Here is a 13,084-nt window from a genome sequence, read left to right as displayed (position 1 = left end):
TCCTCTTTCCCTGGCCCCAGGGATGAATATCTATGGAGGGGGACTCTATTGTTCGGACTTTATCCACTGAGGCACAGAAGGCCGAGGAGCCTCAAGGTTGAATGCATTATGGGGTTTTCAGTACACAAAAAGGAGCAGGCTGCCAATCAGGGACTCCATCTTAAAATCGTCCCAAGGAAATGGTATTAAAATATAATCTTCCGCACTGTTGTTTACATGTTATCTGGCTTGAGGAACTGTGTTATTTTGTCAATTAGGTCACAGATACAGGTCCAATGCAGATCCATCATTATAATGATGGATGTATTGTATAGTGACATTCATGCAATTAGCCTGAAAAATGCAGAGCTGTCACAGTGTTATTTTTAGCCTACCCTGAAACTATGGCGCACCAGCATCAGGAGGGCCGGAGCATACTGTGTGCTCCTTTATGTGTGAATGTTGAGCCTCAGCCATCAGTGTCGCTCACTTCCTTTAAGAGGAGCAGTGGGCAGATGGAGTGAGCGGAGTTTCGAGGAGCGCGGCTCAGCCCATGGAGGCGGGTTGTTATGAAGCCATCTGCTTCTCCTTATGCATCGAGGACCCAGCCATTCTCCGTGGATGAGTTGCTGCTGAATCACGACCTGCAACTGTGACGGTTCTTGTGTCGGTGTGTCTGCTGTTCGGCCTTTTCGTCAGCTGGCATGTTTATCAGGCCGAAATACTGAATGAAATGTGTATATCCTGAACTAAGTCATGCATTTTATTTTGTTAGACGTTTTGTGAAATATCCTGTTTATGATAGATTAGCTTATCATAAACAGGAAGCTAACCTGGCTCTGTCCAAAGGAAATTAATTTTGCTTCACTTTGTATCAAATTTGTTTCATCAGTACAAAAAAACAACCAGTTGTGGTTTTACGGGGGGTTCTGTGCCAGACTATTTGTTGGTCGAGAGCAGCAACTTTTTGAAGTACCCGCTAGTTGCCTGGCAAGTTCCCTTCAGGAAGACTTCAGGAGGTCATTCCTCCCTGTCAAGAAATAATCCTGCGAATTTGTAACTAAAGAGATGAGATATAACTTATTCATTTGTGAGATTTGGTGTATTTTGTTATCTTTGGACAGAGCAAGGCTATCTGTTTCTCCCTGCTATCAGTTGTTATGCTAAGCTAACTAGCTGCAGGCTTAGTGTCAATCTTTCTCTCAACAATATATTGACTAAGAATACACTTCTGCAATAAGAAGTTTGGCATATTTTGCTAAAGATATGTTTGTATTCCTCAAACTAAACCAAAAGAGTTTAAACAATAGCCAGCCTTTTCTGTTTTGAATTGGCCCCCAGTCACTACAGTAAGTGTGCATCTTTGCTTTCGTTTTCAATTTCATGATACTAGAAATCCAACCGCTGGACCCTGTGGGTACAGATTTTTTTTGCTTGTCCCCCTGCAGGGCTCAGCTGTTGCTGCTCGGACGTTGACAGCCTCCCAACTGATGCGAGAATGTGAGCTCATTCAGTCACACTGTGCTCGGAATTAATCAGCTTTTTTGTTCTTGAGGCCCTCCCTCGTAATCGCTCACTACAATCACACTGTGCCTCCCCCGAGAGCTCGAGAGGGCAAGTGAACAAGAGAGTGTGAAAGAGAGCGAGAAATAAAAGAGATGCCGTGAGAGAGGGAATGGAGACGATTAAAATACAGTATTTTTGCATGAGGGCTTTCTAGTCATTATAAAGCAAGTCCTTGAGGATAGTTTTTGTGGTCGAGGGCGAAATATGTTGTGTATTTCAGCCGTTAGTGGACTGATTATTACTGTTGAAAATAAAAGGGTCTTTTGAATTAGAATAAATATCAGTGCCTTTCTGAATAAAGTGCATTAATTACCAGATTTACAGCAAGTAAATGTAATCAAATGTAAAATCATTCAATGATGAGTTTATATTGAGAGAATGGAAAAAGTGTGTGTGTGTCATTTTCAATTATTTGAGCTGTTTGACCATGTCTGTAATCATTACGACGGGACAGTGTTGATAGATCTATTGTGTAACCAGCATTTAGTGTTGCTCTGCTGGTGAATAGTATTCAAACAGCAGGCCAGATGTGACAGGGGCAGGTGGTCAATTAAGCTAATTAGGGGACATTAAAATCTCTCTGCTGGTAAATCAGCTCATCTCATCCATTCACACAGAACTACACGCCAATGTATTTAGCAGCAACATGGACTCATAACTTATCATCATAATGGCTGAACATTCAGCTCCTCTCTAAGCCCGTGCTCTATTTACTCCAAGTAGATTTCTGGCTGTAATAAATGACCCCAGCCTACAACTCCACGCTGCTTACTTAATAAAGCAGTCAAGTTCACTCATGAATCATGAACGTTAATAGAAAAATGAAAAATGACTATAGCGCAGCGGGAAGCAAAGACAGCTGCACACTGGAGCTCATGTCTTCTCCAAATAACGGATGCTTGTATACCTTATAAATGATTCATCCCGGAGAGAAACAGAGAAACAGTTGTTATTATGTTGAGTTGGGTTTGGGAAGGCTCTTTGTGAATTATTAATACTCTAGTCCAAAATATACGGCTCCCTTGTGATTTAGGCTGCATTGACAATTAGGGCGGTTAACTGTCCACAAATAATAACTATACATGCTGAATTGTTTACAGTTTCATGTGGCAATTGTAAACCATAAAAATAGTTCTCTGAGACAGCAGCATTGATCCATTATCTCTCTGCTGTGTGCAACAGAACCACTTTTTCGTGCTGATCTGCTGAGAAACTGAAGGATGGTTCATAGTATTTATTGAACCACCAAAGGCAGTATATCTCTAAATTTCACTTGTTGGTCCATGCAGCTGTTTTTGCGCATTTGTTACACCACTAGTGTGGTACGGTCGGCCCTAGAATGAGAGGCCTGTGCTGCTGTTGATGCGTGCTTTGATTTTCTCAATCAAGCCTTGGCTCCTTTATCATGACAAGTCAGCTCTCAGTGCCGTGAAAACCTGTGTCAGGAAAATGGGAACAGTGTGTCTATTGATCACAGCGAAACATCATCCCACATAGACAGAGAGCAGGTATCCTTGAGGGATAGCCTCCGCACGTACTCTGCCAGTGCTGCCGGTGGTCAAAAGTACAGCAGGAGACGTGAGAGATGTGCTGGCTTTACTCTACATGCCAGTGGACGCAAATCCCTCACATGGATTAGGATGTTTATGTTATATGATAGGATTTGGATCAGTGTCACTTCAATTTTTACTTCGCAAAAGATATTTGTTGGTCCTTACAAATATATATATATATATACTATATATATCATTATTGCATTGCTTTTACTCTGCCCCTTCTTTTCTTCCTCTCCAGGCGTTCGGCCAGGCTTACAGCAACCAGCGTAAGGTGGCGGAGGATGGGGAGACCAATGAGGAGACGTTGCTGCAGGAGTCGGCCTCCAAGGAGGCCTACTACATGGGGCGTATTCTGGTGCTGCAAACGGAGGTGACACGCAGCCGCTCTGTGGCGTCCAACGCCCAGGCCGAGGACGAGAGGCTCAACGCACTCACGCAGGACCTACGAGAGGTGAGCTGGTCAACAGTCACAGAGTGCAGCTTCTGCAGAGCATTCATCAGTTCATGGTAGACGAAGAAAAACACAAGAAGTCAGGAATATTCTATATGCGAGAAAACGGCATCATATCAGCTAAAAGTAGATTTGGGAAAAAGCTGTAAATGTGAGAAGTGCAATATGCGCTGTAGTTGCATAGAGGTTTGGTGGTTGTTGTGTTTGAGTAAAAGATCATTTGTCACCGGCTGCATCTTGTGTCCCAGAAATAAGAAAAAGTTAAATCAGGATTGTCAGCAAAGTACAACAAACCGTCTCCTGTTTCTTTAATATTTTCCACATTCTTATGATTTACTGTAAATTAACTTACACAAGACCAAACGGTCACAATGGCAGAAAGGGGATCAAACCTGACACAGACAAAACAATATGCATGTGCGTACATGCGAAGCGTGCGCTTATGCATTCATACATGTCTGCAGCCACTGTGTCGGGCAGCACAGGAGTTCGAGCTGGGGTCAGACACTGCGGCCACGACCCCATTGTGGCGGGCAAATCCGGTGCTAAGCTGGGGACTAAGTAAAATGCCCTGAGCTCGGCACATGTGTCGGGCCAGAGTGAGCCACGCTGCTCTCAACTAACAACCAGCACTACACCCACAGGACACACACTCTCATTCACTATATTCATCAGGGAGTGTCGTCAGGTCGCGTTCTTACCCTCTGCACGTCATTTCTGAACATGACACATATGTTAGTTTAAATATAAGCAGAGTAACGTCATACACAACAGGTAAAGTAGTCATGGATATTCCGCATTATGTAGCATAATATTTTCAATTGGGCAGCTGACTAACTGATGAGCGTGGTCGAGATATTCACGACTATTTGCTCTTCTTTACACACACACACCTGTCAACCGTTTGCTTCACGATCATGGCTCTTTGATGATGTGTTCATCAATGGCTTTTGGCTCTCTTTGAAATCCTCATTTGCATACGTGATGCCCTAATGAGGAGGAGTTGCCTTTTCGTCACGAGAAGCAGGTGTTGCAGCCGCACTGGGGGTCTAATCAAAGGGTTCCAAACAATCTTTCACAAACACTATCAACATATACAGATTCATCAAGAAATAATTAATGGAAAATGGTTTTACTTACTGCCAGAGAAAGTTTTCATTTGCTGTGTTTAGCCTGCAGTTTTAAGTCAGAACATGAAAGGATTAAGAAACGTGTATGCGGTAACCACCTACAGTTGATCTTGTCTTCTGCCTATTCTCATAAAAAAATCTCTAAACTTTCAAAAAGTCATATTACTGTATACTTATTCTCCATGTTAACATTTTGCATTTATTCCCCATTACCGCAGCAACAATGGCGGTAATGATGAATGACTCCAACATTGCTGGACCTCTGCCATATTTGCCATTGTATCATGAATCCAATAAAGCTGTCACAGTCGCAGCCTGTGCTGTGAACCCCCGATCAGGGGTGAGTTGCCCGGCTCTGCCCTGTGGCGGGCTCATTGCCAGTATTGTGTGCCGCACTGTCCCTGACCCCCGGCATCTGATCAGCCACGCTTCTATAGAGGCCCAATGACTGACAATTGGCCTCTAATCCAGTCCACTTCATACCCGGCTCAGTGTAATTCCCTGCACTGTCATGAATATGTAACTGGACAAGAAGTCCCAAGGAAAGATCATTATAATCAATAATACGTCATCCACATGTGTTTTGTTATTTATGCTAATAAGGTTTGTTCTTAAAATGTCATTTGGTTTCTGTTTTGTTTTTCTGGGTTCTTATAAAAGTGTTCTCTGTGCAGTCATACTGTACTTCTATGCACTTTGCAGTTGAGGCTCCATTAGCTCTAAAAGTATAGGAGCTGCTGTCAGCTGCAGTACAAATCAAAAGATTCAGTGTATCATAATGGTCTCTAGTTTCAGTCCAGTTGCTAGATCTAAAAGCACACATGCATTAAGAAGTTCTGGAGGTTCAAAGCACAGAAGAGGCCATGTGTCTCAGGTCTCTGAATGTCTTCCTCCTGTGTGTTTACCCTCCCACTCCTGACACTATCTCTGGGTCAGCACTTCTGCCATATGCGCTGAGAGCTGCAGGGGAGCTGCAGGCAGCTCTGCAGTGAGACACACATGAGCATGCATACTATAAATTGTTCATTATTTTCCATACTTAATACATCGCTTCAGTCCTGTTGTACTGGACACATTTACTCATGTCTGTGTTTAAAACATAAGGCCATCATTCCTAATCTGCTTGTCATAAGGGTGCAGCAATGTAATACAATAATAATATCCTTCATTTTTGGGAAATACAGGAGATCAATTGTCTTCCCACTGTAAAAATAAAGTAATGCATTCAAAGTGAACTGGTCTGAGAAAATAAAGAGATGAACCCTCTTACACCACCCCTATCAACAAGTAACTAAGTATCCTAACAGGGTCAGCTCTTTCGAAGCTAGTGGAGAGGATATTCATCCGTCTCCCTATTCCTTGGAATAAAACTTACAAGTAGGAGTTGTGTGGGAGAGATGGTTTTGCTGAGGTCTCAATATATTCCCAGTACTACTACTTGGATTTATGACTTCTGTGGCCGGTGCATTCCTCTCACCGACACTTTATCTGGTCCAGCAGATGCTCATGTTTCTATCCGTGCTCAGCAATAAGGATACTTCTGAGAGTCTGAACGTGCTGACTCATTGCATTTAAGATAATGAAATTGTTTGATAAACTTTTTTATCCTCGTGCTATCAGAGAGAAGTATGTACAGTATGGGTCTGAGAGTGTAGACAATAAGTATGTATGAGTTATAATACTTTCTGTGAACAAACTATGTGTCAGTTATTGCATAGATTTAGGTTATAAACTGACTTCCAGTCTTGTTTCCTCCTCATTGAACCCATCTCTCTCCCCCTGCTTTTCTTTTTTATGTCCCGTTTTTCTTTGTTTCAGAGTAATGAGATGCTGGAGCTACAGAGGAGCCGGATGAGGGAAGAGATCAAGGAGTACAAGTTCAGAGAGACCAGACTGCTTCAGGATTACACAGAGCTGGAGGAGGAGAACATCACGCTGCAGAAACTGGTGTCTACGCTCAAGCAGAGCCAGGTTAGTATCAACTCATTCGACTAACTTCTCAATAACACCCCACACACCAGCAAATCTGCCTCATGCAGATGTGTCATCGCCTTCAATGATGTGACGCCAAGCCCCTTCTCAGTGGAGATGAATGACTCACGCTCAGTTTCCGAAATCACTTCCAAAACCACCTTGGAATGTGGTCCCCTTTATGGTTTAGTTCCAGGATGCTCTGAGTCAAACAGCGCTCTCAGTGTGTTGCTCATCATCCTTTATTTGCCTTAAGGTGCTGCAGTATCCCTTGTCCAATTACACAGTCATACTGTGTCTGTGTGGGCTTTATTCACTTTCTCTCTAATACCTGTGCTGGAGTAGATTAACGTCATATATCATGTGTTGTGATGTAAGACTTTGATATTGTTGATCTTACTGTAAAGATGACATCTAAATAAGTGACAGGTGTGAAAACAAAAGCCTTTACCTGCTTTGTACAATTTATTTTATTTTACCACATCATCAAGCTTGTTTTTAGATTGAATATTGCATGAAACCACGATTCATAACCAAAATACTATGTTGTCACAGAATACTGAGTCAAAAGAAGTTTGGTGTTTGGTTTAAGTCGCCTGGCTCTAAAAATATTTTCAATTTTTAAACAAAGAGTTTAAAGGGGAAAAAAACACTTAATTAATTTCATTTCTTAACTTGTCTGCTGCTAATTTGTTTTACTCACACCTTCCTTGCGTCCCCTCCGGTGTGACCAAGGATTGGGCCATCAAATCCTTACAGACAGAATGCTTTAGAATGTAATTAAGTATTTCAATTAAATGTTGTCTGTTCTTTCTATCCTGTTCCTGCTGTTCCTCAGGTGGAGTACGAGGGACTGAAACATGAAATCAAGGTACTAGAGGAGGAGACTGTTCTGCTCAACAGTCAGCTGGGAGACGCATTACGTCTGAAGGACATTTCTGAGGGTCAGTTGGAGGAGGCCTTGGATGCCCTCAAGAGTGAGCGCGAGCAGAAGAACAATCTGAGGAAGGAACTGGCCCACCACATCAGCCTGAGCGACAGTGTCTATGGAGCAGGGGCCCATCTGGCGCTCACTGTCACTGGCGTTGAGGGCCTCAAGTTCCCCGAGGAGACCCACGGCACCAACGGCAGCGCCATCCCTGCTGCGAACGGCAACAATGAGGACAGCAACCGCCGCAACAGCCACGTTCACGCAGGCACCGGATCGGCTAAGATGAACGGGGACTACCGACCGGGCAGGAAAGGAGAAGGCCTGCACCCCGTGCCAGACCTGTTCAGTGAGCTCAACCTGTCGGAGATGCAGAAGCTCAAACAGCAGCTGCTGCAGGTGGGTCTAAAGAAAATATAGCAATAAATCACACAGTAAATTAAATGACCCAGAATAACCCGAGTAAAACCACCAGTGTTGACGCGTGTTTTGTTCAGCCCTTTCGTATCATTGAACGTTATCTTCAAGGTCAGCACTGACGCCACTTGAACGTCATATTGGTTGCGTGTCGAGTTACTGTCTGGAAGATTTTAGTCGCTTTAAAGCTGCAACCACCGCTAACCCCAAGGCCATTCACTGCAGCTCACAGCACTTTACAACACTAGCTGTATTGATCCACAGTTTTCAGTGGAGAGAATGAGTCGTCTTATCACTTGTCTAGCATCAGCTGAAACACATATTCATTCGTTGTTTTGAAAGTGAAAGACCACACATAGTTAGTGATTGCGACAAGAGCCTATGTCCATGCCCAGATGAACTGCATATCATGTGTTTATAATGTATGCTCTCATATGCGCTAATGTCGTAGTGGGAGTGATGAAGCTGAAACACAGCACAGCAAAACACGTTGAGCAGTAGAGGCAGCGCAGTTGCGTGTGCCATAGGGAGCCCTGTCAGGGTGATTAGCATCCAACAGGCACAGGGAGCAGATACAGAGACAGAAACTGACTATATTCTGCTTTTACTTTAGAGACAAGGGGACAGACATAGAGGCCTAACTGGGAAGTGACACCCAAAGAAGGAGAGAAAATATCATACAAAGTTGTTTGTCCACAGGCACCGTTCATTTATACATTTATATCACAATTAGCTCAAACTTAGCATTGTGAGAAGCTATTTCCATGAACAGAGTATAAATATAGGGTTCATATAATAAAGTATACTGTATTTCTCACCCGAGTGCAACACACACTCATGAACAGGCACCTCTCACAAGAGGAATACATAAAAATCAAAGGTAGATCAGATTCATGCTAAAATCGAATCAAGTCATTACTGTTCATTTTTGCCCCTCGCTGAGCTCCTCAGGGAAATACACAATTAGATTAATGGCTGCTATATTAGCAGTGGGGCTTTCTCCGTCAACGCAATTACTCACTAATCAATTTTCTCTTTCAAGTAGGTTATTCTGGTAAAGATGTTAAACGCCAGCAGCATCAGGCTTCTAATTTTCCAGTTGATTTTTCTTTCTCAATATATAAAGAACATACAATCACTTCTATTGTACTTACTTCGCCGATCGAAGAGATGGATCAATAAAGTTTTACCCTTTCAGCGCTGGGGGAGCACACTCCACAAGAAGCAACTAAACAGCTAACTCATTTTAGTTCCTGATGTCTTCACTAACAGTTTTTGAGTCAAGCAACCCGCACTACATACCTTTGTACAGTCGGAAATGCAGGTCAACTGATACGATACATTGTTAGTCCATGATTTGCTTGTGTTTGTTCACTTGCTGCCTAATAATGATGGCTGCATGGAACAGTATCTTTATCTGAGTCATGCAGGTCGTACTGATTGCACATTTGCGTAACTGAGTCCTGCTATTCTGTAGGTTTTTTCAGTGGCCCCTAAATAATGCTGCAGGTTAAATAACTTTGATCTGTTAACACATTAATGCGGTATTATATAAGAATATATAAAGGCCTTGGACTTAGGTTTCATGAACATGTGTCTCATCAAACATATATATGCAGCATTCTTCCCTCACTGTCTTGACTGCCTCTCATGTGTCTCCTGTCCTGCAGGTGGAGCGCGAGAAGTCGACGCTGCTCATGAACCTGCAGGAGTCGCAAACCCAGCTGCAGCACACTCAGGGCGCCCTGACCGAGCAGAATGAGCGGGTCCATCGCCTCACGGAGCACGTCAACGGCTTGAAATGTCTCAATGGAGGCAAAGAGCTCGATGACCCACAGGAGAGTGAGAAACCTGACGGCGGCTCCTTCTCACCACCAGCCAATGGTCACCATGATCCCGATATCCACGGCTTCGAGATCCTGGAGTGCAAGTACAAGGTGGCGGTGACAGAGGTGATCGACCTGAAAGCAGAGCTCAAGGCCCTGAAGGAGAAGTACAACCAGGCCGTGGAGGGGCAGGGGGACAGCCACGGTGACGACAGGCTCCCGGCACTAAGTGAACAGGTTTGTCGTTATTACTTACATGTATGTTGTTATTACTGCATTGTTTTTATTGGACGATATTAACCTCAACTCAGTTGTTTTGCACCCTGTGATGTTGCAAATATCCAACTCGTTTCTTCCAAGCAGGTGACCCATTTGGAGAGTAGTTATCGTGAGAGCGGGGAGAGGGTGGCGAGCCTGGAGACAGAGCTGCGAGCGGCTGCGTGCACAGCCACAGAGAGCCAGGGCATGCTGAATGCAGCACAGGATGAGCTGGTAACCTTCAGCGAGGAACTGGCACAGCTCTACCACCACGTCTGTCTGTGCAACAATGAGACACCCAACCGCGTCATGCTGGACTACTTCCGCCAGAGCCGGGTCACACGCAACGGCAGCCTGAAGGGCTCCGACGACCATCGGGCTTTGCTCTCGCCTCGTCTGGCCCGACGCCTCGCCGCGGCATCCGCAGCCTGCTCCTCCGAGCCCCCGCGCAGTCCCATGGACTCCCCGTCCAGGGTCGCCCATCACAACGAGACAACGACCAACACAGTGGACTCCTGTCACAGCAGCCCCACCCGCAACCCCACGGGCTCCCCAGTCATCACCGTCTCTCCTTGCCCATCCCCAGGGCCCTCAGAGGCCGGTGGGGACCTGCGGAAGGAGCCCATGAACATCTACAACCTGAACGCCATCATCAGAGACCAGATCAAACACCTCCAGAGGGCTGTGGACCGCTCGCTGCAGCTGTCCAGGCAGAGGGCCGCAGCTCGGGAGCTGGCGCCTATGCTTGACAAGGACAAGGAGTTGTGCTTGGAGGAGATCCTCAAACTGAAGTCCCTGCTCAGTACCAAGAGAGAGCAGATAGCCACGCTCAGGCTAGTGCTGAAAGCCAATAAACAGGTGAAAGAGAATTCTACTTAGTACTTACTATACCACATATGCAAACAGAAAGAAACCTATCAATTGTCTTTTTTTGTGTCAGAGATCTGAATGAGACCAACGTACTGTAATATAACGTTACACTGTCCTCACTGCAGACAGCAGAGGGTGCACTGGCAAATTTGAAGAGCAAGTACGAGAATGAAAAGACGATGGTGACAGAGACCATGATGAAGCTGAGGAACGAGCTGAAGGCTCTGAAAGAAGATGCCGCCACCTTCTCGTCTCTCAGGGCCATGTTTGCCACAAGGTGAGAGGGGAAGTATTAATGCTTCTCAGCTGCAAAAGTGAAAATGTAAACATTCCTTAAAATATAAATAGATACAGGCTGAATCTGTGTTTCTTCCCTTTGTACCTTTCTCTCTCTCTCTCTCTCTCTCTCTCTCTCTCTCTCTCTGTAGATGTGATGAGTACGTTACTCAGCTGGATGAGATGCAGAGGCAGCTGGCGGCAGCAGAGGACGAGAAAAAGACGTTGAACTCCCTCCTCCGTATGGCCATCCAGCAGAAACTAGCCTTGACCCAACGGCTGGAGGATCTGGAGTTTGACGACGAGCAGGTTCACCGTGGCCGCGGTGCTAAAGTGCCCAGGATTAGAAGCAGCCCGCCCAAAGTAAGTGGCAGAGGCGCCTTCACGGCTCCCTCCAGTCCCACCAGGCTCCACAGCCCCTCCATTATCACCACCCACCCCTCCCTGACCCTCACTAGTCCTCCCTCTGTAGAACTAACCATCTGTCCGTCCATGTCCGCGTGGACTTCAGACACACTTTCTGAAACAATCCAGACCTCAGCTTTAACTCTTCCACCGAACGTCAGTTTCCCTCATTTGCCTCTCGGCCCCCAGCCCATCATGGCAGACCCTGAGCGGCTAACCTTAGAGTTCAGACGACTCATTTATTCGAGACAAGACATAGGTCGACCGTCCCCATCCCACAGCGGCGGTAGCCCTGGCTCAGTGTCTCCTCACTTTCGACGAAGGCGATGACCGCATCAACACCCCCACACCCAGCACCGATATCCACTATGTACACAGTTCACAGAAGCCATTGGATTATGTGGGACACAGAGGGGAGGAAAACTGGTTTCCCATGTCTGTGGTTTGAACATGCAGCAACACTCAGGAAGAAGGAGGCCCTGACAGCTTGCTCCATCCTCAAAACAGCACTCAGCAGCTTTGTTCTTATTGTTAAGGTTGGACTGCATATACTTTTCTAATGACCACCTTATGAATGTGACATCAGGCGTCTTTTTCTGCGCCTGAATAGCTGCTACCATAAAATGTGACATTAAGTATCCATCTCTTAGAGCACTGGAAAGTGTTTCAAAGTGAAAACCAAGCAAAAAATGTCTGCAGCCTCTGCTTCAGCATACAGCGCCTCCCTGTGGCAGACTCCGTTAATACACGTTATAATGATTATTTTTATTTAAGTGTTATTTAACTACTCTATTCCATAAAACTATTATATGTTGTAAATTATATTTCCTCCAGTTCATTCTTGCATGCCTATTTTGTCGCATCTAACGTTCGGTCAAAAAGCATTTGACAGGCTTAAAGTGTGTTACTTGGTTATTGATATGTTGTCCAGAGTAATATGGAAACAAGTCAGACCTCCTCTCTGTGCCTCAACCTCCTATGTGACTGTCCCTTAGTTCACCTAATCACCTGGCCCATGGGTAGTATCCAAAAAGAAAAGCAGAGGGGGATAAACTAGATCCATTTCTCCATAAACCTCTCTCACACTATTCCCAGTTTTCTCCACCAGATAGCAGTGTTTTAAAACATTTCCATTCTCTTTCCTGTCAAATGCTGTTCGACCTCTCTCTCTCTCTCTCTCTCTCTCTCTCTCTCTTTCTCTCTCTCTCTCTCTCTCTGTCTCTCTCTCTCTCTCTCTCTCTCTCTCTCTCTCTCTCTCTCTCTCTTTCTCTCTCTCTCTCTCTCTCTCTCATTTGTCCTACCTCAGATAATCATACAGGATATAGCATAAGCGAAACAGCATAAACAACATTTTAGGAGAACACGACGCCACATAAACAAACTACTTTGAAGTGGAACAGACGAGCATGACTGGTGGAGTTCATGAATATAATTGAGCAGCAGGTGTTAAG

The 13,084-nt window shown here is 45.0% G+C and overlaps 1 protein-coding gene across 6 annotated transcripts in view; it reads left to right on the top strand.

The window, feature by feature from the left end:
* Positions 1–13,084, top strand: part of bicd1a (bicaudal D homolog 1a) — a 28,383-nt gene that overhangs the window by 14,730 nt on the left and 569 nt on the right. The window contains exons 2-9 of one of the 6 annotated variants that reach the window (XM_076082179.1): positions 3,340–3,552; positions 6,501–6,653; positions 7,492–7,980; positions 9,669–10,061; positions 10,188–10,940; positions 11,078–11,229; positions 11,381–11,740; positions 11,816–11,963. In XM_076082179.1, coding sequence (XP_075938294.1) covers positions 3,340–3,552; positions 6,501–6,653; positions 7,492–7,980; positions 9,669–10,061; positions 10,188–10,940; positions 11,078–11,229; positions 11,381–11,740; positions 11,816–11,963 — 2,661 coding nt within the window. Of the gene's footprint in view, positions 1–3,339; positions 3,553–6,500; positions 6,654–7,491; positions 7,981–9,668; positions 10,062–10,184; positions 10,941–11,077; positions 11,230–11,380; positions 11,964–13,084 lie in introns of those variants that run through there. The other 5 variants (XM_076082181.1, XM_076082180.1, XM_076082178.1 and 2 more) reach the window with 5 other exon arrangements.

The sequence above is a fragment of the Anarhichas minor genome, unplaced genomic scaffold (assembly GCF_050575085.1).
Source record: "Anarhichas minor isolate MPS153535 unplaced genomic scaffold, ASM5057508v1 ptg000090l, whole genome shotgun sequence".
Classification (NCBI taxonomy): Eukaryota; Metazoa; Chordata; class Actinopteri; order Perciformes; family Anarhichadidae; genus Anarhichas; species Anarhichas minor.
This window is presented reverse-complemented; position numbering and strand designations above follow the sequence as displayed.